The following is a 23,753-nucleotide window of genomic DNA, read 5'->3' as shown; positions in this document are numbered from 1 at the left end:
TTTTGGCGAATTATTAGATGAACTTGATCGAATGATGCAAGTAGGTACTTTTTCATGTACCGGGATAGGTGGTAAGGCACGAGATATATGTAGCGTAGTTTCGTGCCGTAGGTTTAATCTTATTACCTTATCACCTTAATGTAATTTATATACACGTCTCATATTTTACTAACTATGAAAACAAACAACTATTTATTGAATAAGTAACATGTACTTTAAGGTGGGAGTATTCTAGGTTTAAGGGGTGCATCTCTGTTCATATCAATGAAATGAACTTTGATGTTCATTCAACATGCATGTTCAACGTGATATATAGAATTGTCCTGTACTGGGTAGAATTTGCTAGCTCATGAGTGTTCTTGAGCTCTTAATTGGCTTTGAAGTTGGAGAGGCCATGACCATAAGTCATGAGGAGAAATGAGTCCATTCAACAACATTACCAACTTGAGAGACAAACAAGAAATCAGACACTAATTCAACAACATCAATCGAACACTAGCAAATAGATAATAGTGCTAATAGAGGTCATCTTCGCATAAGGTTGGAAACAACATCAAGTTCACAAAAGCTGGAAACATCAACTTCTTCACATAAAGATGAATATAACATCAACTAGTCATAGGCTACCAATGTAGTTTCAGTACAGAGTCAGGTTGATATAGCCTTCATTTAGCTCGGTATACGTAGACTTTGAGCTTACGTTCGCCTATCAACTGGAACAGACAATCATCACCTGCTTTCAGTTGATTGTCCTGCACAAATGCTCTCCAACCAGCAGCATTGAATCTTCCATTTCGCCTACTTTTGTCGATTGCACAATGAACAGTCCAAGTTCTCTCACCTGAAGTTTGTAAGGTCACATCGGAATAAGACCCTATTTCACACAGATGTTCGACGGTGAAATACGAAGGTACTCTCTGCAAATATGAGAAAAGGTAATAGTAAACACATTATCCAGTGTATCCAACACGTTGATTTCTCTCATTATACAACATGGCTATGTTGAGAGAAGCTAGCTTACCAATATAGCTGACAAGTATGATTTAGTCATTGTGATCCGAAAACCTGGCTTGTCCCCGAATATGAAATTGTTAGCTCCATAAAAATCATGTTGGTTGTCATTGTTTTGGTCTCTACCAGCATATGATGCAGAGGGAAAAGAGCTACCTTTTGAATTGGGTGTAGACATGCATCCACCAACTCCTGTTTGATTCCCATGATTAATACCATGAAGTATGCATCCCAGTTAAAATTGTCATAAAAATTCTAGATGGTTACTAACTTGCACAAACTTATTTTAATACGTACCTCCTCCACGAATTGGGTAATCCATTTCCATATTGTTGCAGTGGAAAATGTGTACTTGGAAATGAGAATGTTCGCCTTCATAGCTGAACACTATGAAGTAATCTTGGTCTATGGAGTAAAAGTCTGTGAACTGCTCCCATCCTTTTTGTAACCAGATTCGGCTACCACGAATCGTTTTTTTCAGTTCTACTGGCCATGATGTTCCGCAATTGGGAACCTTGAGGAATATGGAGTCTGCCATACAATTCCCATACTTCCTCACAGCTGGCTCTGGAAGTTCCTGAAATTCATATATAGCTTCCCAAAATTGATATGTGCATGCAATTACAGCATTCAGGAACATCAATGTACACAAATGATCATCATTCAATGATCAAGACGAAGGGTATACAAATCAATAAGATGAAACTCAGTAATGTTTATGTAATGATCAACATGTCTGATCATATTGCTTAATCAAGCCGCAAACTCGACAGAATGCTACTAAATTAATAAAGACTAAACAAGAGTACTGCAAAGTGCAAACAAAAGCATGTAATTGCTCCATTCTTCTAAATGAGAGAATAAAACATGTAAAGGTCTAGATGGGGCATGAGAAATGAACTAAAACCGCATTTTTTCCCCTAAAAGAACAAAAAAGTTTTCAGCTTTCACGTTGATGAAATATCAGAAACCAAGCAGATATAAAATCCCTTCTTTAAAAAGACCGAGTTTTTTTCATATACAATTATACATTATGAATGAAATTCTCTCTAGCTCTCATAAAAAATTAAAAATTATAAAAAAAAAAAAAATCAACTTCTTCTCTTACATGTTTTTTTTTTCTTCTTCTTTTTGTCTAAGAAAAAAAAAGTTCCTGGTTTCAAGTGAAAAAAATTCAGAAATCAAGCAGACGAATTCTTTCTTCTTTCTTTTTTTTCGTTGCCAAACAATGAGAGTAAAAACATGCAACTTTCAAGCTGACAAAAATTGAGAAATGAAGCAAAAATTAACTGAAAAGGTTTCAACTTTTAAGGTAAAGAAGCTAAGAAATGAGGCAAATTAACGTTTTTACAGCTTTACTACCAGATTTGCAAGCTTTGGCTCATGAGACAAATTAAAAGGCAGAGGTTCAAGCTCACAATTACCTTCCCATCTTGGAGATCCACAGCAGTAACAATCTTCAAGCAGAAGCTTGGAGAGTCCACCGGGAAGGCATGTCCTCTTCCCTCTCTCTTGCTCCGAGAAGCCATCGGGCGTGACATTGTGGCCATCTCTGTTCAAAGGCTCAACTTTTCTTTTGGAAACTGAAACGTTCAAACTATGAAGGCTTTTTTTTTTTGTGAAGGTTTTGGACTACTCTTGAGATGTAGGTGTAGCTATATCTCTCATTCTTAAATTGAAGCGACAGTCATTACTCCGGTCATAACTCTGTCAGTGAGTTAAATTGAAAGCGTGCAGCAAGGAGTTCCTAGGACAATGGGTCCATTAGAATCTCCTCCTTGCATTTGAAAAGGCAAATGAACGGTCTAGATTTTGAACCCTATGGTACATTTTATCATATACAACACAAATACATTGTTTACTTGAAAAAATTGTAGGCAAAAAAGACATGATCGACAAATTGACTCAAAAAAACTTGAAGAGAAGACAAGTGTCGTATCAAAGTAACTTATTGTCGAGCCGTAACCAATGCCTTTCTTCTCTACAAATTAATAGATAACGTAGCAAAATGAGATAGCAATATGAGACTTCATACAAGGAAATGTAGCTGAAGTCCAAACTTACAGCATAAAAGCTAAAGCTGCGATCAGATATCAATAAATATTCAGCTATAGTTCTACAACAATAATCCATGGCTGCATTTTTCAAAACTCCAGGTCACTTCATCACTGAATAACTAACCAATGGACAACAATTAGTCAGCTTATACAACCAAAGACACAAACGTAGCCCATATTGTGTTTCATAACAGGTACAGGTAGACAGTATTCCTTTCAATATGGAGTTGGCGCCTGGAATTACTTGTGCCTGAATAGGATTATGATTGCCGTGCAGTTATCTTTACAGCGCCGCTCACGCACAGCTTCCCTTACTAGAGAGCGGCTAATAGCCGTAACAGGTAGTCCCTCCTGCAGATTGCAGACAGATCATATACAAGGAAATCAGACCACAGAGAAAAAAATAAGAATGGCAAAGTGACTTTTAGTTCAATGTAGAAGGGCAGCCTATCTGACCAGTGGACCTATACATTCAAAATCCAGTGCAAGCCAGAATGACCACTAAGAAGAATATTTGCTCTAACCTTCAACTGTTTCTGAACAAAATCAACAGCATCACTTGGTCCAATTACCTGTAACGAATTTAGAAACATCTTGTTCAAAAACAAAGAATCTAAAGAGTAACACCCAATATGGAAAAAAGATGTTTGATTAACATTTTAAATGTTAAGGACAGACTTCAATACTCTAGGGTTGTCTCTAGTGAAGTAGTAGTAAAGAAGGAAAGCATACCCCCCAGAGGCCGTCGCAACCAAGAATTATGAAGTGCTCTCTTTCTGTAAGGTCAAATGAATGAATATCTGGGGTAGCAACAACACCAAACTGCAATTACAGAGTTCACAGAACGAGCAATTCAATCACATATTGTAAGGAAGAATACAACGTGATTGGCCCCAAAGAGAGAGGAGGACACAACCAATAGATGGTATGAGTTTTAACTCAATACTTCAAAATAATAATCCATATAGTTTTTTATCTTTTACAGTGACATGAGCAATGTTTATTAACACCAAAATCATGCTTTGCAGGTTTAATCTTTTTCTAGATAGAAAATGTTCTCTGCTGGATTGAAAACAGATGAATCATTTAAGTACAGGGAAAAGCGTCTGAAAAAAGAAGAAGAAACTAACACCTTTTTGAACTGGCGATCTCCAAAGGCCCTAGAAACTTCAAGGCGACCCTGCAGTCGTCCATTTGAACTCACACTACCACCAGCCTGATGACACCAGCATGTTTCAAGCAGAAAGGAGTACAAAATCATTTGACTGATATAGATAAAAGTAATCTAGGCTAGAAATGAAATACATTAGCAAGATTTTTATTTGGACTCAAATAATATTATCCCACTATTGAGTCTGCTTTAATTCTCTGCATTCATCTGAAGAACTAAAACACCATTCCCCTCAAAGTAGCAGACACCAAATAGCAATACCACATATGAAAATCATAGTCCTTTTATCAGCTTTTATTAATCATATAGTGCTTAGTAAAGAAGGTAAACAAGGACTACTTCCCTAGAAACTCAACTCAACAATGTTTTACATAAATACAGCCCTTACCTTCTGAATACGAGCACGCTCCTGTGCATAGATGGCTTTGTGTTCTCTTGTTAAAACAATGGCCTTCAAAAGACGTGCTTCATCAGAACCATTTTGCAATCCATCAACAGGAGATGATCTTGCTACCACAGCTTTTGCATCCCCAATATTAGCAACAAATACCTAGAAACATCCAGTAGCATTACAATCAAATACAAGGTGCCAATGTGCCATTACCTTCTTTTCGGAACATCATAGTTATTCTACTTGGCAAGAGATTTGAATTGTCATCTAGCATTCTTTAGAAACTTTAATATTGTTTCTCAATACAAACAGAAGCAAACTTACTGTTTTTCCTAATATCCAAACACATACAGCTGTAGCACCGTCTTGCCATCCCCCTGACAAAGCCAAAAAAAAGGATATCATACAACATTAGACCATTAAATAGTTTTGGATTCTTTTACTTATTTTCAGGACAAAATATTTGACCAACAAAAGTAGATGGATGAATATATGGATACACAAAAGATGTGACAAGTAACTATTTGTGATGCAATCCTTGCAGCACAGGATAATCAAAACAAGAGAAATTCAAAACAGAGGATAGAAGATTAAATCAGTACCTGCAGCACTTTCTTGAAGAATAGCCTCATCAGTTTTCCGAAAACCTAAATTAGGGAAATTCAAATACATATCACCTACTAAGAAGCAATCCAAAGATGGATGAAGTACTATACGATAAAAAAAAAAACATATCTTGCAAAGTTGCATAGTAAATTCGTACCATCAAGAATGGCTTTCTTAGCTGCTTTCACATTCAACTGCAACACCACAGAATCCAATTAGACTCGAAGTAACAGATTCCAGGAATGCAAATTGTCAATACAGTAAGTCAGACATCAATGCCGCATAAGAGTTAACCACATTGTGCATGCATGAAATTAACATGGTAATACTATAATTTTCAAGCATTATGATACTTTTCCGATAACCCCCTAAAGCGGTTTCATCAATGAAATCTTGTTTACCAATTAATTGTCATCAAATCATATGATTATTTCACTATAAGCTATCAAGTGCCTTAACCATATACATGAAATCAGACCAAGTAAACAGACCAACTCACGTGGTAACCCAGCCGAAAGCACATTCGAATGCAAATGCTTCTGAGCATACTCTGCAGCCAATCGACCTCCATGCCCATCATAAATCGCAAAATGTGCACACCTGAAACATTCAAAGTTCGAAACTTTACCAAACACCTTACAAATATACTTCATTCACAACACTAAAACAAACCCAAAACTGAGCATAATAAGCAAAACCAAAGCATCAAGAACCTCAAGTTTCCCTGAAAACCCAAGCTCGCATCCAAGAGCAGAACCCACGCGTCCTCCATGGCGTGCCTTAACCCCTTATCCTCTGCTACCTCAGCTTCGATTTCAAAACCCATTTCCCTCGCATCTGGATTTGCCTCACTTCCACTCGAATCAACTTCTGGGATTTGGCTTTGATCGATTTTCAGCTTCTTCGCAACTGAGCTTGAATCCCCGGAATCGCTCTCGCGCTTTGGCTTCGATTTTTGGATAGCTTCACTCATTCTCAGCTCAAAGATTCAACCTTTTATCTCAAATTTCACTACTCAAATATTGTTGGAGCTCTCAAGATAAATGAATGCTTCTTCTTCTTCGACCTCTAGAATGAGTTGAAGCTCTCATTTTTTATAGTTATACAAAGTTACACAAATAGTCACACCATTTCGACTTTTTGGTTATTTTATAAATTTGTCACTTTTGTCGCTTAACTTAGATACCGTCTTTTAATTTAATTATTCTGTTAATTTTGATACGTAAAAGATATTTTGGTAAAGATGATATAAAATTAATTTTTGCGCTCCTTATTACTTTTTTTTTTTTTTTACTTTGTCAAGGAGAATCCAAAGGCTTCCTAGGTCCAAGATAAACCCCTTCGGCGCATATGAAATGCTCCAATTGTGCATTGCAGCACAGTGCCTGGCCACTTTGACAACTTCGGGATTCGAACCTCGCTCCTTATTTCTTTATCCTCTCACGATCATATTCATTTTCATCTTTTTCAAAATACTCACAATCTTCATTGAGTTTCGAACTCGACCATACTCGATCAAAAATAGAAATTTAAAAAAAAAAAAAAAAACCCAGTTTTGTTTCTTGAATGATCGGACTGAAATATCCTCAAGTTTAATTGAGTTTAACGATAGATTTGATGACAATAACTAAAATAAATTGCTAAATTAAATGTGAGTGATAAAAGTTGGTATATTTGTAAAGTCGGTGAATAAAGTATTGAACGGATTATAGTTTAGTGATCATTCGTGTAATTAGTTTCTAGTGTTAATTGGGCTAGGCCGGATCTCCTTTCGTGTTGGGCCCTTAAAACGTCCCATCTATCATAGGCATATCCGTCTTTATGAAAAGTTTTCAAAAAAAAAAAAAAAAAAAGACACAAACTTTCAAGTCAGAAAGTGGGAGAGAGTAGTGAAGTGAAGTCTGAAACCCTAACCGAAACGGAAACCAAAACCCAAACCCCGTGATTTTACGTCCACGACAAGAAAACAAATCCGAAACCTACCAAACCCTAACCCCCAAATTCCCTCCCCGCCAATGCTCCCCGCCACCTAATTCGCCGGCCGGTGCTCCAATTCCACCGCTTCATGTCGGTCGACGGCCGGGACGGCCCGGCTCAGGCGGCCGGAAACGGACTGGGGAATTCGAACAATTCGGCGGCGGCGTTCGTGACGATGTCGAGCCAGCGGCTGCGTCTGAACCCTAACAAGGAGCACAAGCCGGAGAGCTACGACGACATGCAATTGGATTTCAGCCCGTCGATCTTCAGCTCTCTGGAACGGTACTTGCCGCCGAACATGCTCGGAATGCCGAGATATGATAAGGTCAAGTTCATGAGGGAGATTCTGCTCAAGTATTTGCCTCATGGAGAGCGCAACAGAGTGAGTTTTTTTTTTTTTTTTTTTTTTTTTTTTTTCGATTTTAATTTTGATTGAAAAGGAAGAAAATTTGAGAAATGTTTGGATTTGATTGAACTCAAAGCCTTGCCTTTTTGGTGATTTGGGGGTGGAATTAGGGTTTCTGCTTCTAACGGGCAAGTGAGCGTGTGTGCACGTGTGTGAATGTGTGAGATTACGATATTGCCCCTGGAGTCCTGGTTTTCTCTGTGTGTTGTGGGAAATGAGGGAGCTTGAGCTTTGCAGTTGTTGGTTATAATTTTCATTTCTGATGTTTTGTATGTAGTTAAAGTATTGAGATATTGATGAACAATTTGATTATGATGTGTGTACACCGTTCTAATTCGTTGTTAGCTCTCGAGCTTATGATGGATTATGCAATTTATGTTGTTTGGGAATTTTGTGTACCAGGTTCAGAAGCATAGGGATTACAGGCAGAAGATCATATTGAATTACCAGGTACAGATTGATGCATGGTTTGTCTTGGTTGTTTTTCTTTGTAGTAGTAGCTGGGGCTAAATGGTGAGTCTTGTTTTGCTTATGTTACTTTAAGAGCAGTTGGGAAACTGATTTCATTTCTTTAATTTTTTCATTTCAAAGTCGGTTGTGTTGGGGCACAAATACACGCCCACATATGTGTCATATGAATGCATTCACTGCCTTTAAAAAAAAAAAAAAATGAAGCTTTCGATGGGAATTGTGTTTTCACACCAACTAAAAGTTGTTCTTTTGAAGCAGTAGGTACTTATTGAACTGTATGACATGTGTGTGCAGCCTTTGCATAAAGAGTTATACCAGCTGGATCCTGCCACCACCTTTGTTCCTGCATTTCTAGAAGCAGTTAATGAGAATACTGAGGAAAGCTTCAAAAGGATATGTTCTGAACCCTCACCTGGAATATATACTTTTGAGATTTTTCAGCCACGGTTCTGTGAATTGTTATTAGCCGAGGTATTGGCCATCAGTATTCTTGTATCTACATTTGTATTTAACTTATCTGTCATTTTATAGGTGCCCATTTATCTTTTCTTTATTATTTCTTTTGCTGCGTAGGTGGAGAATTTTGAAAAATGGGTCGGTGACTCCAAATATAGAATCATGCGACCAAATACAATGAATAGGTATGGTGCTGTTCTTGATGATTTTGGCCTTGAAACCATGCTTGACAAGCTTTTGGAGGGTTTTGTTCGTCCTATAGCTAAAGGTGATATATTGTTCTCTTCACTGAACATTTTGATAATTGTGTTCTGCTAGAAGATATTACTTGTTAAGGAAGCATGTCTTGATTTAGTCCTCTGCCAATTCTCTGTAATGCAGAGCTGTTTCCTGAGGTTGGTGGATCAACTCTGGATTCTCATCATGGGTTTGTGGTTGAATATGGTAACAATAGGGATCTTGACTTGGGTAAGTATTTTGTTTTATGGATATATAGTTTGAAGTTTATCCTTTTTTGCAGTTAAGCATGGTAGTGTCAGTTAAGCACTCCACTTTCCATATATCTCCTGTTTCATTTGAAGTACATATGTTCATTAGGTTTCATATTTGTAGGTTTTCATGTTGATGACTCAGAAGTAACTTTGAATGTGTGCTTGGGTAAACAATTTTCTGGAGGAGAGTTGTATTTTCGGGGAATACGTTGTGATAAACATGTAAATAGCGGAAGCCGTCCAGAGGTATGTTGGTCGTAGATGCAGACAATTAATCCCATACTTTCTGCAAGGCAGTGCAAACACTTTTAAAACACATTCTATTATCTAGTTAGGTTTTCCTTGATCCACGTTCAGAAGACTGACTATCCCTGAATTTAATTCGTTCTTCCCCAAATATTGGTAATCAGTTAACATTAATTACCTTTCAAAATGATATATTTTGGATTCAATAGGTGTCAATTACCAAATATAACACTACTGTACTCTTTATTTCTAAAGTTTTTAGTATTGTTTGGAAGATTTAATTTTTTATTCCCGCAATACTTTTCTCAATAGTCAATACTGAAGTGCTTAACTTAAATTTTTTGTTTTTGACTTTCATTAAATTGGAAGATCAAAATTATCATTAGTTTTAAAATTGTCTGATATGGCTTTTAAGTGTGCACCTTTAGGTTTTGGAGGAAATTATGACAAAGTTCTTGGGAACATTTCAGGAATGTGCAAGACTGGAAAAATAATGATTGTTATTATCAAATAGTAATGAATAAAGCACTCTCTTTTAGGAATGTTTGAGTGCTCATTTCATGATCTCATTCTGCTTTTTTTTATAAGGCTTTTGTTGCTGCATCATGGCATCATGTGGTGGTGTTGAAGTCTGGCAATAGGATAGCCAAAAAGATTTTTTTAAAAAAAAGTTCTGTCTTCTACAGTAACCAGTGGGAAATATATTTAGCAAAATAGAAAGCTGATAAGAAATATATAGAGAGTAATGTTATAGTATTTGAGTTCATAGCTTAGTTCATGACTTGTAACTTTATAGGTCCTAGTTCTTGATTTTTAAAGTTTTATGATGTGAGTTAAGAAACATTGCTGGCTGCTGTCATCCTTAGGTGGTTTTATACTGATGGAGTATGTTTTTTGAAAGCAGGAAGTCTTTGATTATTCTCATACCCCAGGATATGCTGTGCTTCATCGTGGTCGTCACAGGCATGGTGCTAAAGCCACGACATCAGGTCATCGTGTCAATTTACTTCTATGGTGCAGGAGGTATGTCTTTTATTCTTTCACAAGAAGCTATATATTTTGATCATCTCTGTGCATCTTACTTGCTGCGTAATAATTTTGTTTGTTTTTATTTGTGGGACTATTGTTCCATCTAACAATTTTCATCTAATTGTTTGAAGTGGGTAATAAGTTTAAGCGGAAGTTCCTAGTGAAAGTTGAATCTGTTCTCTAGACACTATCTGAGAGGCTATCCTTTATGGATACAACATTATCAGAAATGAGATTTCTTTTAAATAAAATTTCTTTCAAACCCTTCCTCTCCTTAGTTTAGTGCAATTTTAGCATGGGTAGGGTGATTTCTGTGGTATTAAACACGAGTATAGGGTTTGAAATACTTGTTTAGCCATCTCTCAAAGTCTGGTATCTCCTTGCAGTTCTGTCTTCAGAGAGATGAGGAAGTATCAGAAAGATTTCTCTAACTGGTGTGGGGAATGCTTGCATGAGAAGAAAGAGAGGCAACGGATGTCAATTACAGCTACGAAACAGGTAATGTCTATTTAGATGCATGCAAATAAAGTCAGCATTTTGGGAAGTAAAGGCATGGACCCAAACACACTGCCACGAAGCGCACAGAGTGATGGATATGATTTTCACCTAAGCAATTAATTGGATCAAAGTTGATGCCCATTAATTGATATGAACAAGCGCTAATATTTTACAGCACTTCCATACTATAGTCTCGAAATGCATGATAAACAGGATCAAAATGGAATACATACTCAAGCAAGTTGTTTCTCTGCAGGAGTTGTTGCTCAGGAAGGATGATGAGTCAACAGCGTGATCTTCATTCACTGCTCATATACACCATTTGTTGTAAAATGTAGCTGTAGCCTTGTCCTAGCACCAGAGAGACTGGTCTACAGTAGATGAGAGTTATGCTTTTGTGCATTATTTTAACTTGGGACGCATCTGCTTATGTACATCAGTTTATGTTATGAAATTGATAACTTCCTATATTGAACTTTGAAGCATTTGTGGAATTGAACTTCTGTAAAAAGTCCTAATGTTTATGTGAATTCATTGGGTGGCTGTTTTATTCGATTTCATAAAGGAAACTCGTATTAGATAGTTTCTTCTATTTACCGGTTTTTGGATCATAAATTTTTGTTTTTCTTTTTTTTTTTTGTTTTTACACGTTAGAGGAAATATAAAAAAAAAAATTCTATACACTGAAAGTGCAATTGACTCAATTAAATTTTTTTTAATTAACTAAAAAGTGTCGTTCATGTTACCGTCCATTCATGTTGGTGTAAATGCACACGTTGATGCTCTTAATCTCTTCCCTCTAAATAGGAGTGCAAGAGTGCTTGCATCCGTATAACAAGAAGCTTTTGCCAAACTAATCCTCATCTGTCAACCGCTTAAGCTTCATCAACAACAACGATCACATAGTCACTCACCATTGGATTTAATTTCAAGGGTTAAGACTAAAACACTTAAAATTTATTTTTTTTAATTTCAACCCTTAATATTAAATTTAAGGGTGAGTTATTTGGTCACCAGTGACCTTGCGAGCATTACTGTCATCCTCAAAGCAAATCTTGCAAAAACCAAACTAATCAAAGCCTCCCATGAGGACGAGGCCCAAAAGCCCAATCCGGTCCGCTACGCACCCTATAGCGCCAATCCAAAACTGTTCATTACTTAATCGTTTCAACGCGAAAACACAATTTCCATGATCAAATAAAAATCTCTCTTTTTTACTTCCACTGCTGATTCTTTCAGGCTCTTCAATCTCACTTCCAAGATTCTCACTCTCCGATTCGCAACCGTCGCCCGAGCCCTCCGCCGCCGCCGCCGATTCCCAAACCCGGCGCCCCGTCTTCTTCTTCTTCTTCTTCTTCCCGCTCGGCGTCGATAATTCTCTCGGTTGCTGCCTGTCTTCGTCGTCCGTGGTTAGGGCTTAGGGTTTCAATTGGCGTTGTACTAAATCAAGGCTAGGGTTTTCAATTTTGTGTTATGGCTTTGTAGCTTTGGGGTTTCTCCACCCGATTATATACTTGTACTAGTGGAAATTTTTATTTCATTATTGTCGAATTTAATTTGTTTTTGCTTTTTGATTTGATTCGAAGAGAAAAAAAAAGAGAGAGAGAGAGAAAGAAAAGAAGAATAAGAGAGTGTAAAATATCATCAATAAAAAAAAAAAAGTGTTCTTGACGGCCCCATATTGCTTGAAAAGTTTCATTCAGAATATATTTTTCGATTTTGTGAACAATTATATGGTAATGGGGAGCCCCGGATTAAGCAACCGGAATAATGGCCAGCAGCGGTTAGGCATTACTGAGCCGATTTCGTTGGGCGGTCCCTCGGAGGAGGATGTGATCAAAAGCCGTGAGCTTGAGAAGGTTATGGTGATATTGAATTTGATTCGTGACTATATTTTGAGTGTTTGGTTCTAGTTATGCTGAATTGAGTTCGGTTTTTGGATTTTTGTGGGCTTTTTTTTTTTTTTTTTTTTCAGTATTTGCATGATGCTGGATTGTATGAGAGTCAGGAAGAGGCTGTAAGTAGGGAAGAGGTGCTTGGAAGGCTCGATCAGGTTGGACTAAGTTCTATGTTTCCGCTTTGTGCTTTATATTTGTGAGTGAGGTTATTGGTTCTGTAATTTTGGTTCATATGGTTATTGTTGTGCTCTATGATTGTAATGTATGATGCTGAAATGCAAGCCAGATTGTGAAGATATGGGTTAAGACCATTAGCCGGGCAAAGGGTTTGAACGATGAACTGGTGCATCAAGCAAATGCTAAGATCTTCACGTTTGGTTCATATAGGCTAGGGGTATGAACTCTCTTACTCTTTCCCTTCCAACTCTAGGGAGAGATTCTTTGTTTGCAGTGATCCTGTTCATTTTTGTTTTTCAAGAATTTTAGAAATGTTTGTAGATGTTCATGTATCCTGAACTCGTGCTCTAAGGCATTGCTGCATCATGCATAGGTGCATCCTTCCAGAGACAGTGAAATGTTTTAACTACTGTACATTCACTCTTTTAAGGGTAAAGGTGAAAAGAAAAATGCCTTGGGATTCCTCTCTCTCTCTCCCAATTTTTTGTACTTTTGATGCAGTCTTCATCTCAAAGTTGTTCACGTACTGTGCTATAAGCATGATACTTGACAGAATTTTAACTGTTCAACACTTCTGCTTTCATGTTCATGTTTTTGTGTCTTTCTTGGTTGCTACTCTCTAGGACAGTGTGGTCTCCTCTAGATAGAATTGGTATTACCAGTGAGGCTCACTATTACTGTGAAGTCTTAATCTTGATAGATTTCGAGGATTATTTTAAAGAATGCTTACTTAGATGTGAAATCTCTAATGTGACCATGAGCTTGTATCTTCTCCACAGCAGCTTCACATATTGCTTTAACTTTACTTTTTGCTCCTTATTGTTAGGTTCATGGCCCTGGTGCAGATATAGACACACTCTGTGTTGGACCCAGACATGCAACTCGAGAAGTATGTAGCCTTCCCTTTTATTCTGCAATAAACTCTACTTATCGCCTCTAAACCAAGTGCTGATTTCTTTTGTAACTTATGTGTAGGAAGATTTCTTTGGTGAGCTATACAGGATGCTATCTGAAATGTCTGAAGTAACGGAGTTGCATCCTGTTCCTGATGCCCATGTTCCCATTATGCAGTTCAAGTTTAACGGAGTATCAATTGATCTTCTTTATGCAAAACTATCTCTTTATATTATTCCTGAGGTAAGTCTTAATAAATGCCGGAAATTTATTAATTATGTTTTAAAACCTCATATTAGCATTATCTGATGCATAACTATCAAGATAAAAGATGGCTCACTTGTAATTTTGCATGCATTATTTTGTAAAAGCAATTGAATTGTACACAGTTCTTAGAGGTTTTGGCACTCATTTTTACCGAATGTATGTTATGAATTTCATGAAAGATACTTCAGATGGCTAGGCAATAACCGGCTGGCAAAAAATTTCTTAATCTTGTGTTTATATGTAAATCTCAATTTAAAATGTGTATAGTTATAATGGCAAACTTTCAATATGTACTCTGTGATTTTATATTAATGGTTTTCTGGTATTTTTTCCCCAACATTTTTAACTTGAGCAGGACTTAGATGTATCACAAGATGCAATACTACATAGTGCAGATGAACAGACAGTTCGCAGTCTCAATGGCTGTAGAGTTACAGACCAAATTCTGCGTCTAGTCCCAAGCATTCAGGTTGAGGCCATCAGTGTCTTTTGCTTATTTACATACTGATTCGAGCTTTGAGTGTTCTTTAGCATCTCTTTTGTCGCTCATCATGTATTTGACTTTTTCATTACAGAATTTCCGCACAACACTAAGATGCATGAGGTTATGGGCAAAGCGTCGTGGTGTTTATTCAAATGTATGTTGATAGATTTACAATGGTCTAAATTAAGCCATCGTTCTTATGGTGCCTTTTACTTATGGTGTATTTTTTTTTTTCTGTGATGAGCAGGTTGCAGGATTTCTTGGTGGTATAAACTGGGCATTGCTTGTTGCTCGCATATGCCAACTTTACCCGAATGCATTGCCTAATATGCTAGTATCTCGGTTCTTCAGGGTCTATACTCAGTGGCGTTGGCCAAATCCAGTAATGCTCTGTGCTATCGAAGAAGGGTCTCTAGGACTTCCGGTTTGGGATCCCAGAAAAAATCCAAGGGACAGATATCATTTGATGCCTATAATTACTCCAGCTTATCCTTGCATGAACTCTAGCTACAATGTGTCCTCAAGTACTCTGCGTATCATGTTAGAGGAGTTTCAGAGGGGAAATGAAATTTGTGAGGTATGCTTATGTGATATCTTCTTTTGCCTGTATGGAGAACATAGAAAGTACAAAAGAGAATTCATCAATCACTTGTATTATTCAGTGATCTGGCTGGCTGGAGTGGTGACATTTTGTATGTTAACTAGGTCTTCGGCTCATAGCTGCATAGTTCAGTTTTTAAATAGTTCCTGTTGCATTTAAAGTATACCATTACAACTATGTTTGTGTTCAGCTATGTTTCCATTTCTGGTTTATTTGAATCTATGTCGGGCTAGGGATGTTAACTTGTATTAATGAGTTATATGAATTGTAAATTAATTTATAAGTGAAGTAGTCTAAATTCTCTGAATGTTGTGTCGTGGCAGCCATTCTCTATCTTCCTGAGTTTTATGTTTGTTAGTGCTTGCAGGCTATGGAAGCAAATAAGGCTGATTGGGATACCCTTTTTGAGTCGTATGCTTTCTTTGAAGCATATAAGAATTATTTACAGATAGACATCAGTGCAGCAAATGCTGATGGCTTTAGAAAATGGAAAGGCTGGGTTGAGTCACGTCTCCGTCAACTAACATTGAAGGTGAAACTGATGAAATATATATTTTTTTACGTTTTACTTCCCTCTTCTTAGTAAGCAATGATCCTTATTTCTTGTTGATATGCAAATGCAGATTGAGAGGAAAACTTATGAAATGCTGCAGTGTCACCCACACCCAGGTGGTTTTCCAGATAAATCCAGACCTTTTCATAGCTCATACTTCATGGGCCTACAACGAAAACAAGGAGTTCCAGTCAAGGAAGGTGAGCACTTTGATTTAAGTAAAGCTGTTGATGACTTCAAGCTTGCTGTCTACCAGTATACATTAAGGGAAATTGGAATGGAGATCCGTGTATCCCATGTAAAACGCAGGGAGATCCCTAATTTTGTATTTCCTGGAGGCGTTCGGCCTTCGCGCCCATCTAAAGTAAGTTGGGTTAGAAAGCGACGTTCAGAACTGGAGGTTTCTGGCAGCACTCAACAAGATAGGTCAGGTGAAGATAGAACTGTTTCAGATGGAGCAGATAGTGGTAGAAAGAGAAAATTGGAGAATGATAATGTAGAGACTGACCATGCCAAGTCTATGCGTCCCTGCGTTGGGGAAGTTTGTGAGGCTAGCCCTCCTTTTAGTAATGTCAGCCCATCCTCTGCAAAATATGAGAATAATGTAGAAGTTAGCACAGGAAAGATAGAAAGCCCAGCACAGATTCCTGATCAGAATGGTCAGGCTGAAGTATGGTCAAGGTGCAATCCATTAAATGTTGCTGGTGATGCATCAAGTTCTAAAGAAGCAGAGAAACTGGCCTTAGAGAAGATTATGGCTGGTCCATATGTTTCACATCAAGCTTTGCCAGAAGAACTGGATGAGCTCGAAGGTGATTCTGAAGACAGGCATCAAGTCAAAGACTTTTCTGGGAACATGAAAGACAGTCGCATCGAGCCTTCAATCGAGAAATCTAACAATGGAGCTGAAACTTCCACTGGTTCATATAATGGAGGCTTAGAGGAACTTGAGGTCAAACATATTACTTTTGCTTGTACACGTTATATTTCGATTTCAAATTCTTTTTATGTCATTAATCGATTATGTTTACCATCCTTTGTAGACATTACTTTATGTTTTTCTTCATTTTTTTTCTAAAGGCAAATTGGCAAGAACATGTAAAATGTATATGCACTCTTTTTCTCAAGTTTTACCCTTTACACTGCTCTCCCTCTCGACTCTTAGCACATATGATTAGACCAACATTGTCAGGAAAGCATGTTCTTGATCCCATATTTTCATTTTATGCTCCCAATCTCTTCTCATTTGTATTGTTTTGTGGTTCAGTTTCCCATATCTATGTGATTGTTCATCTAAGCTTTTAACAGTTGTTTCCTTCTTTCCTTGTATGTTTTGATGTCCCGAAGCCTGCTGAACTTATGGCACCATCCTTGAATGGAACCCCTGAACCTGTGGCACAGAGGAAGCCAATCATCAGGTATGTACAATGATTTCAATCGATTATATAATGATTTTCAATCTAAATTCGTGTGATTGATCAGTTTTAATCTTGAACTACAATTTAAACTGGTAATTCCTCAGTTTTACTTTGGAGCCATGTCTTGATCTCTTTCTCATGTATGTGCAGGCTGAACTTCACTTCCTTGCCCAATGCTTCTTGAAAGAGCTCATTGGGTTGTTGAATCCTTAACGTTTATATGTACTATAAAAAAATGTTCATTTTTGACTCTCTGTATGAATGATCATAAGTTAATAAATATTGAGTTAGCAAGCCACTCTTTTATGTATGTGAGCATGAAAAATTGTATAAAACCTATTTGGCACTGAGTATTATAGTTTGAGGATTCCTCGACTTGAGTTCTTCGTGGTTCGTTTTTGTTGGAAACAGGAAGATATCAATATCGTCACATCTTTACCATCCAAATTGTAGCATCATATGTATCACTAAATCTGAGAATCATATTGCAGCATCATACGTATTACTAAATCTGAGAATCAACTGAATTCATGGTTCATGTTTCATCTGCAAGATTCTTAACAAGTACACCAATTTGTGATGTTGACCAGTTAGGATTGGGCATACAATGTCAGACGTGACAATGTGCCCCGGCCAGCTATGTTTTTTATCCTCTCATTGTCTTAACCTATTCTAAGGAATATGAATATTCGAACTTACAACTTCTACTCACTTTGTTGAAAAAGAATGTTTTACCGCCGAATCGAATCGAATCAAATGCTAGTTGGCTGAGATAGGTCAGGTGTCCTCCTAGTGGGATTAGACACACTAATCAAATTTCTAAAATAAGAAAGTAAAGACCAAATAGTACTGCGGTCTGTCTTGACTCTTGAGTACTGTACAGTGTCAGAGTGTATACTAGTACAATCTGAAAAGCGTGTTACCTGTTCTTTCCTTTTTCAGTCTCCCATCATGTCTCTCTCCCAAATTCTCGTTCACTTCTTCAAAAACACGCACATAAAATCTATAGAGAGAGTCAGAGATGGAAGAGGAGGATTTGGACTATGTTCTGGTGCCACTGGGTCTGTGTGTTCTGGGAACATATCATGTTTGGCTTCTCATCACCGTGCTACGTCATCCAATACGAACTGTGATCGGTCTCAATGCTCAGTCTCGTCACCAATGGGTCTTATCCATGATGAGTGTTAGTACCCAGTTCCTCTCTTTTTCTCTCTATATATACTTTTATTGTATGAATTTTCCATTTTGATGGTTAGTGTTGCCATGAAAGTAGAATTGCATAGTATAACCAAACAGAAAGAAGAAAAAAGATTAAGAATTGGTTTATGGGATTGAAGTTTGAGACCTTTATGGCTTTAGTTCATGTAGGAATTGGGCATTACCACAATTGGATCATAGTTTCTTTGTACACTCAAAAAGGTCATGGTATGGTTTTGGGGGTGCCCTTTACAATTGAGCATATGCTGTGCTTTCACATTCTGAGCTATTGAAATTCCAATACTGATCCTTTATCTGTAAGAGGTCTGAGTTAGCTATAAAGTATGATGCTTGAAAATTGGAAATAATTCCTGATGTGGTTTCTGTGAGATTAGTATTTGGGTAAAGGAGAGTTGTTTACAAATAAGACTCTTTAGGGGTTAAGGGATTTGAAAAGATCTTCATGGTTATCTTCTAGTAAGATTGGTCTTCCTTTCAACAAGTGTCTAATGACAGAGGCAACATCTAACATCACATGTTTATTTTGATAAAGAAGTTTTCTTTTTATCAACTTTTCAAGATCTAGAATCTATATTGAGACTTGAATTTTCTGGCTACCTGGTGTTGAGGATCAAGTAAGTCGATTCATGGAAGTAGTTAGGCTGATCTATGAACAAGATCTTTTGGTAGAATCATGGTCAAGCCATACACCTTTAAAGGCTTCCTAAAGTATCTTTCTTGCTTGATGGATGCAAGTGCAATTTTTCGATACCTACTTTTCTGAAACCATGATATCTAATCTATGCCTGACTAACTTCTCAAAAAATGAAAAGAAAAGATAGTAGAGTTGTGAGTGTTGGTTTGGTGTTTTTAAAAAGAGTTAACTCCTCCTCTCCATATATTCAGGACCCTTTGAAGAATGGTGTTTTGGCTGTTCAGACAATACGCAACAACATAATGGCATCCACACTTTTGGCAACAACAGCTATCACTCTCAGTTCTCTTATCAGTGTATTTGTCAGCAGTACATCAAACTCTGGCAACACCTCGAAACTAATTTATGGCAATAAGACAGCCACTCTCTCTTCAATAAAGTACTTCTCTATATTGCTGTGCTTTCTTGTTGCCTTTCTCTGCAATGTGCAGTCCATTAGATACTATGCCCATGTTAGCTTCTTGGCCACTGTTCCAACATGGCAAGGTAGAAAGGATTGTATTGAGTATGTTGCAAGAAACTTGAATCGGGGAAGCTACTTTTGGTCACTTGGATTGCGAGCTTTCTACTTCTCATTCCCTCTCTTCCTTTGGATATTTGGGCCTATACCCATGTTTGCATGTAGCTGTGTTATCTCTTGTGTTCTTTATTTCCTGGACACCACCACCAGCTTCACACGACATCTTCACAGTTACTCAATCAAAGAGGTGAAAACTGATAATGATCTAGAATCGCTCGGACAGTTATCATAGTCTCTTGGAAAGTACATAATACTCTTACAGTTGGTAAGTCAAAAGTGAATCAATCTTTCATTAGACTATTAGCAGGTTTATGTGTATAATATCTATATTTTGTATCACTGTGAATGTGCTTGGAATCCTGCCTTTATTGTGCTATTAGTCTTTAGAATGAAATGTCATCGGATTCAGGTAAAAAAGAAAACTACAGATTAGATCATCAAGGAATCATTGATACTCTGGCGGGTGGCTTACAACTTTTCAAGTATTCTGCTTCATTCAAGAACAAAAAGCCAGGGAATAAGTAATTTTCAGATCAAGAAGCGGCTCTACTTTTGAACAATGAGAATGGAGTCTGTGTATCTTTATTTTATTTTTTTTCCTTTTTTTTATTGTAAGTTGGTAAATGTATATTTGTTCATCAATCTTGTACTTTTCAAACTTTGACATGTATAATTCTTGAATCCTAATACTATCCCACTTAGATGTGGTAGAATAACTAGTATGACATTTCATTCCTGTCTCATTTCTTGCCCTTGCTCAGATTACAGTATGTTATTTCCATGTTTGATCTCATTGTTTGAATCATCATTCCTGCGATTCAAAATCCCCTAATATTTGGTATTATGCTGTTCTAAGCACAATTGTTTCTGGATGGGAGCTCTTTTATTACTGCTGAAGATGTTGAGCCCTGCACACAACATCTGCTTCATAATAGTGGTTTTTTAGTACAATGTAGCCTCCTTGTGTGAGTCATCAAGAACCTGCATAGCTTTGTCATGAAAATGTTATTTCTCATATGCGACTAATATTACTGAACTGAGGCAACAGGTGCCTATGAGTCTATGACAGATAATAGCAACTTCCTCGTAGTTTATTTTGCTTTCTTTACGCTTTCAATAATTGGAGAATAGTGCCTGAACCAATAACACCAATGCACTAGTAAAGTCAATGTGTGCCGCTTGTCCTTTTCTGCTCGATAACATGCATTCAGTCGGCATTCAGATACTTGGTAATTGAGGATCGTCAGATCCAATCCAAGAACAATTATTTATGATACATTTGGTGATGTCACCTATGATAAGAATCCAGGCCGACCTAATTGATAACTGGAGGTATCTTTGCCTTGCACAGTGACCAAAAACACTCTTAGAACTATAAGAACTGTCATTGGCCTCAAGGGAGTAAGTGGTGAAGCAACAGTTGGGAAGAGATGGTTAGCTTGGACAGTGTGCTGGTAGCAGCGGGTCTGTTTGTGTTGGGAATATACCATGTTTGGCTATTCATCACAGTTCTGCACAATCCCATAAGAACTGTCATTGGCCTCAATGCTTACACTCGTCAACAATGGGTCTTCTCCATGATGACTGTTAGTCCTCTCTTTATCTCTCTCTTTCTTTCTATCCCTTTTGCAATTTACAGTCATTTCTTTTTAGATTTGATATGTGGATGACAAAGTAGTACGAATTTGGTGAGTGGAACTTTCCAATGGGGGAACTAATTTCGATCATTTTCTTCATAAACATATGGGAGCATGCCTATCTGGGTCACTATTTCATTGTAGCCAATATTATCAGAAAGGGTATCACTTGATGATAAGTTAATTTCAAGCTAGTAATGGAGATTGGAATCAAGTTTGGGTATCTTCGTTCCAGTTAATGATGGATATTAGCACTAGATAGTGGTCTTTACTACAAAGTTTAAGTTGAGTCCATGAATTTCAGGACCCCTTGAAGAATGGTGTTTTGATTGTACAAACTTTACGCAACAACATAATGGCATCGACACTTTTGTCCACAGCAGCAATTACTCTTTGTTCGGTGATCAGTGTACTTGTGAGCAGCGAATCCAGCTCCGATAGCACTGTATCAGTACACTTGGTTTACTCCGACTACACTCCCTCCTTACCTTCAATCAAGTACTTGTGCATTTTGCTTTGCTTTCTTGTTGCATTTCTCTGCAATGTGCAGTCTACTAGATATTATGCCCATGTCAGCTTCTTAGGTACCGTCCCAACATGGAAAGACAAGACAGGTTTCATTGAGTATGTTGCGGCAACTTTGAATCGAGGATACTACTTTTGGGCCCTTGGATTGCGAGCATTCTACCTCTCGATTCCTCTCTTTCTCTGGATCTTCGGGCCAATACCCATGTTTGTTAGTTGCTGTGTATTGTCAATTGTTCTCTATTTCTTGGACACTACCTCCAGCTTTGCACAACTTATTCATACCCAATTGTTCAAGGAGGAATCAAGAACCGCTGATGTGGAGTCGACCGCTCAATCATTGTGAGTTCTGTTCAATGTTGCATAGTATTGTAATGGCTAGTTTAAGTCTTAGTTTGGATGTTTGAATATTACAGAGTTTGTGTACCTTTATTTATGAATATGAAATCCGTTTGTGTCTAGTGTATATTAACTTGTTTCTTAACTACTCTAGTTATATTTCAAATATAATGATCATACTGAAACGGAATCTCAAGTTTATAATGTAATTTTTCACATTCTTGCTGAGGATATTGTTGGCTGTCACTTTCGAAATCTTGCTTTTAGGTTAGCTACTTTGGGGTAATGCATCTGTCTGTCTTGTCAGAATGCTTACTCTAAGGCGATCTTGTTCTTTCTCAGGAACAATTCTGGTCGTGAGAACTTCTCCCAACTTCGTGATCCTCTACTCACCAGGTCCGGCTAGCTATAACTCAGTCAATTATGCCTCTTATGGTGCTGGATATATGGTCTGCAATGCTGGTTGCAATGGTTGCAGCGGCAGGACATGAAGAGGAGAAGTGTTTCGCTATCATCTATGCTTGACACTTACATGTGTTACCTTCTTCTCCAAAATGTAACAATTTATTCACTCAGGGTGTCATGATCGATGGCATGCTACTTGTTGATATGAATGACTTCTTTCTTTTACACAGATTCAGCATGTGCCATAGCTTAAATTTCAGAAGCCGAAACCATTTTATTATGTTGATTTCATGAATAGAACAAGTGCATTATGCATGCGGCTCATGCCTTAAGGGGTTTAACCACAAGGGAGGAGCTACTTCTGGGCTCCATGAGGACCATGACCATATAGGCGGGGAAGATTTTGGACAAAAGGACTTGAAGAAGTGAGATAAAAGAAACAGTAAAATCTCGTCTGGTTTCCGAATTGGAGGATTTGGAGTGGAAAAGAATACCCATCTTATGATTGGTAAGTGCAAGCTTAGAAAAACAAATGCATTGTATGCTTTATTTCATGAAAGATCAATCTGAATGATGGAATTAGGTTGACAAGCACAAACTGATCGAAATCTTCTCGAGTGTTTTTAAATATATATACAATCAATTAAGTCATATTTGGAAGACCGATCTGAAGTTGGACGCATTATCGACGATTGTAAGTCATATTTGACATCTTTACACTCAATTAAGATTTCTCATGTCTTTCGTGAAGCAAATGGTGTAACTAATAGATTAGCCCACCTTGCTAGTTCAAACTATCTTAATGATGTATGGTTAGAGGAGGCTCCTGTTATTATTCAGGATGTCCTCTATGAGGATTTTTGTAATTGCACTCGAGGTCAAGGCTCTATGTCCCCCTCGCTGCATTCTTTTAATATAATAAGTCAGGCGTGGGGATGAGCCTCCCAGCTTGGTTGGGTTCCAAACCCCTTTCAAAAAAAAAATATATATATATATATATATACACACACACACACAATCGTGTGCTTTTTCTTGGAATGATACTTCACCATGATTGACAAGCACTAAGAGCAAGTCCAGCGGTTCTCTTTTGCCCGGGCTCCAGCAAGGAAAACTGATGTGGTGACCGGGCAAGGGGAAAATCATCCCTCCACCGGTGTAGTTTGGCCCAGCCAAGGTTTGGCTTTCTTGACTGAGGCAAAAAAAAAGGCAAAGCCCTGACTAAAATTCTGACCAGTCGAAGGAGACGCCAGCTCGGCCAAAGCCGGATGTGGCCGACGTCAGCGATAGATAAGCAGAGAGAGACGCGGAGG

General features: G+C 37.7%; 6 protein-coding genes across 10 annotated transcripts; 4 read left to right on the top strand and 2 right to left on the bottom strand.

The window, feature by feature from the left end:
• Positions 1 to 476: 476 nt before the first annotated feature.
• On the bottom strand, positions 477 to 2,643 carry LOC133707494 (B3 domain-containing protein Os03g0212300-like). The gene is made up of 4 exons (XM_062133069.1): positions 2,436 to 2,643; positions 1,309 to 1,588; positions 1,022 to 1,203; positions 477 to 917 (listed from the first exon to the last, which is right to left on the bottom strand). Exons 1-4 carry the CDS (start codon positions 2,559 to 2,561, stop codon positions 666 to 668), a joined length of 840 nt encoding a protein of 279 aa, XP_061989053.1. The 5' UTR covers positions 2,562 to 2,643; the 3' UTR covers positions 477 to 665.
• A 377-nt stretch (positions 2,644 to 3,020) lies between these two features.
• LOC133743909 (probable protein phosphatase 2C 8) lies at positions 3,021 to 6,339 on the bottom strand. 3 transcript variants are annotated; one of them, XM_062171982.1, is made up of 10 exons: positions 5,950 to 6,339; positions 5,728 to 5,836; positions 5,394 to 5,430; positions 5,233 to 5,277; positions 4,955 to 5,007; positions 4,628 to 4,789; positions 4,201 to 4,284; positions 3,801 to 3,890; positions 3,525 to 3,640; positions 3,021 to 3,419 (listed from the first exon to the last, which is right to left on the bottom strand). In XM_062171982.1, exons 1-9 carry the CDS (start codon positions 6,207 to 6,209, stop codon positions 3,533 to 3,535), a joined length of 948 nt encoding a protein of 315 aa, XP_062027966.1. In that variant the 5' UTR covers positions 6,210 to 6,339; the 3' UTR covers positions 3,021 to 3,419; positions 3,525 to 3,532. The 3 variants fall into 3 exon arrangements, with proteins under 3 accessions (XP_062027966.1, XP_062027965.1, XP_062027967.1); XM_062171981.1 differs by having other exon boundaries at positions 3,593 to 3,640; XM_062171983.1 differs by having other exon boundaries at positions 3,593 to 3,640; positions 5,736 to 5,836; positions 5,950 to 6,089.
• Positions 6,340 to 7,083: 744 nt separating this feature from the next.
• On the top strand, positions 7,084 to 11,365 carry LOC133706809 (2-oxoglutarate and iron-dependent oxygenase domain-containing protein CP2-like). Its single transcript, XM_062132359.1, has 9 exons — positions 7,084 to 7,595; positions 8,022 to 8,069; positions 8,385 to 8,561; positions 8,664 to 8,814; positions 8,928 to 9,014; positions 9,159 to 9,283; positions 10,188 to 10,306; positions 10,699 to 10,810; positions 11,067 to 11,365. The coding sequence occupies exons 1-9, from the start codon at positions 7,302 to 7,304 to the stop codon at positions 11,103 to 11,105; spliced, it is 1,152 nt and encodes a 383-aa protein (XP_061988343.1). The 5' UTR covers positions 7,084 to 7,301; the 3' UTR covers positions 11,106 to 11,365.
• Positions 11,366 to 11,972: 607 nt separating this feature from the next.
• On the top strand, positions 11,973 to 17,477 carry LOC133743139 (nuclear poly(A) polymerase 1). Of its 2 annotated transcripts, none has more exons than XM_062170954.1 (12): positions 11,973 to 12,669; positions 12,786 to 12,863; positions 12,995 to 13,102; positions 13,712 to 13,774; positions 13,861 to 14,022; positions 14,402 to 14,515; positions 14,622 to 14,684; positions 14,778 to 15,107; positions 15,490 to 15,663; positions 15,755 to 16,636; positions 17,032 to 17,102; positions 17,253 to 17,477. In XM_062170954.1, the coding sequence occupies exons 1-12, from the start codon at positions 12,544 to 12,546 to the stop codon at positions 17,284 to 17,286; spliced, it is 2,205 nt and encodes a 734-aa protein (XP_062026938.1). In that variant the 5' UTR covers positions 11,973 to 12,543; the 3' UTR covers positions 17,287 to 17,477. The 2 variants fall into 2 exon arrangements, with proteins under 2 accessions (XP_062026938.1, XP_062026939.1); XM_062170955.1 differs by having other exon boundaries at positions 11,974 to 12,669; positions 15,499 to 15,663.
• Positions 17,478 to 18,006: 529 nt separating this feature from the next.
• Positions 18,007 to 20,277, top strand: LOC133746202 (uncharacterized). Its single transcript, XM_062174375.1, has 2 exons — positions 18,007 to 18,285; positions 19,206 to 20,277. The coding sequence occupies exons 1-2, from the start codon at positions 18,124 to 18,126 to the stop codon at positions 19,764 to 19,766; spliced, it is 723 nt and encodes a 240-aa protein (XP_062030359.1). The 5' UTR covers positions 18,007 to 18,123; the 3' UTR covers positions 19,767 to 20,277.
• A 512-nt stretch (positions 20,278 to 20,789) lies between these two features.
• Positions 20,790 to 23,100, top strand: LOC133746201 (uncharacterized). 2 transcript variants are annotated; one of them, XM_062174374.1, is made up of 4 exons: positions 20,790 to 21,120; positions 21,476 to 21,669; positions 21,748 to 22,038; positions 22,378 to 23,100. In XM_062174374.1, the coding sequence occupies exons 1-4, from the start codon at positions 20,965 to 20,967 to the stop codon at positions 22,439 to 22,441; spliced, it is 705 nt and encodes a 234-aa protein (XP_062030358.1). In that variant the 5' UTR covers positions 20,790 to 20,964; the 3' UTR covers positions 22,442 to 23,100. The 2 variants fall into 2 exon arrangements, with proteins under 2 accessions (XP_062030358.1, XP_062030357.1); XM_062174373.1 differs by having other exon boundaries at positions 20,794 to 21,120; positions 21,476 to 22,038.
• Positions 23,101 to 23,753: the final 653 nt, after the last annotated feature.

The sequence above is a fragment of the Rosa rugosa genome, chromosome 4 (assembly GCF_958449725.1).
Source record: "Rosa rugosa chromosome 4, drRosRugo1.1, whole genome shotgun sequence".
Classification (NCBI taxonomy): Eukaryota; Viridiplantae; Streptophyta; class Magnoliopsida; order Rosales; family Rosaceae; genus Rosa; species Rosa rugosa.
The sequence above is the reverse complement of the archived record's forward strand: the minus strand, read 5'-3'. Positions and strand labels throughout refer to the sequence as shown.

Excerpts from the sequence above, each read along its gene's own strand:
- LOC133743139 (XM_062170954.1), top strand. The coding sequence starts at position 12,544 with ATGGTAATGGGGAGCCCCGGATTAAGCAACCGGAATAATGGCCAGCAG. Across the intron at positions 12,670-12,785 it reads AAAGCCGTGAGCTTGAGAAG|TATTTGCATGATGCTGGATT; the intron begins GTTATGGTGATA and ends TTTTTTTTTCAG. Across the intron at positions 13,103-13,711 it reads TTGGTTCATATAGGCTAGGG|GTTCATGGCCCTGGTGCAGA; the intron begins GTATGAACTCTC and ends CCTTATTGTTAG.
- LOC133707494 (XM_062133069.1), bottom strand. The coding sequence starts at position 2,561 with ATGGCCACAATGTCACGCCCGATGGCTTCTCGGAGCAAGAGAGAGGGA. Across the intron at positions 1,589-2,435 it reads TGGATCTCCAAGATGGGAAG|GAACTTCCAGAGCCAGCTGT; the intron begins GTAATTGTGAGC and ends TATGAATTTCAG. Across the intron at positions 918-1,021 it reads CATACTTGTCAGCTATATTG|AGAGTACCTTCGTATTTCAC; the intron begins GTAAGCTAGCTT and ends TCATATTTGCAG.
- LOC133743909 (XM_062171981.1), bottom strand. The coding sequence starts at position 6,209 with ATGAGTGAAGCTATCCAAAAATCGAAGCCAAAGCGCGAGAGCGATTCC. Across the intron at positions 5,431-5,727 it reads CTGGGTTACCACGTGAGTTG|TTGAATGTGAAAGCAGCTAA; the intron begins GTCTGTTTACTT and ends GTGGTGTTGCAG. Across the intron at positions 4,790-4,954 it reads TTTGGATATTAGGAAAAACA|GTATTTGTTGCTAATATTGG; the intron begins GTAAGTTTGCTT and ends GGATGTTTCTAG.
- LOC133746202 (XM_062174375.1), top strand. The coding sequence starts at position 18,124 with ATGGAAGAGGAGGATTTGGACTATGTTCTGGTGCCACTGGGTCTGTGT. Across the intron at positions 18,286-19,205 it reads GGGTCTTATCCATGATGAGT|GACCCTTTGAAGAATGGTGT; the intron begins GTTAGTACCCAG and ends CCATATATTCAG.
- LOC133746201 (XM_062174373.1), top strand. The coding sequence starts at position 20,965 with ATGGTTAGCTTGGACAGTGTGCTGGTAGCAGCGGGTCTGTTTGTGTTG. Across the intron at positions 21,121-21,475 it reads GGGTCTTCTCCATGATGACT|GACCCCTTGAAGAATGGTGT; the intron begins GTTAGTCCTCTC and ends CATGAATTTCAG. Across the intron at positions 22,039-22,377 it reads GAGTCGACCGCTCAATCATT|GAACAATTCTGGTCGTGAGA; the intron begins GTGAGTTCTGTT and ends GTTCTTTCTCAG.
- LOC133706809 (XM_062132359.1), top strand. The coding sequence starts at position 7,302 with ATGTCGGTCGACGGCCGGGACGGCCCGGCTCAGGCGGCCGGAAACGGA. Across the intron at positions 8,070-8,384 it reads AGATCATATTGAATTACCAG|CCTTTGCATAAAGAGTTATA; the intron begins GTACAGATTGAT and ends ATGTGTGTGCAG. Across the intron at positions 9,015-9,158 it reads CAATAGGGATCTTGACTTGG|GTTTTCATGTTGATGACTCA; the intron begins GTAAGTATTTTG and ends TCATATTTGTAG.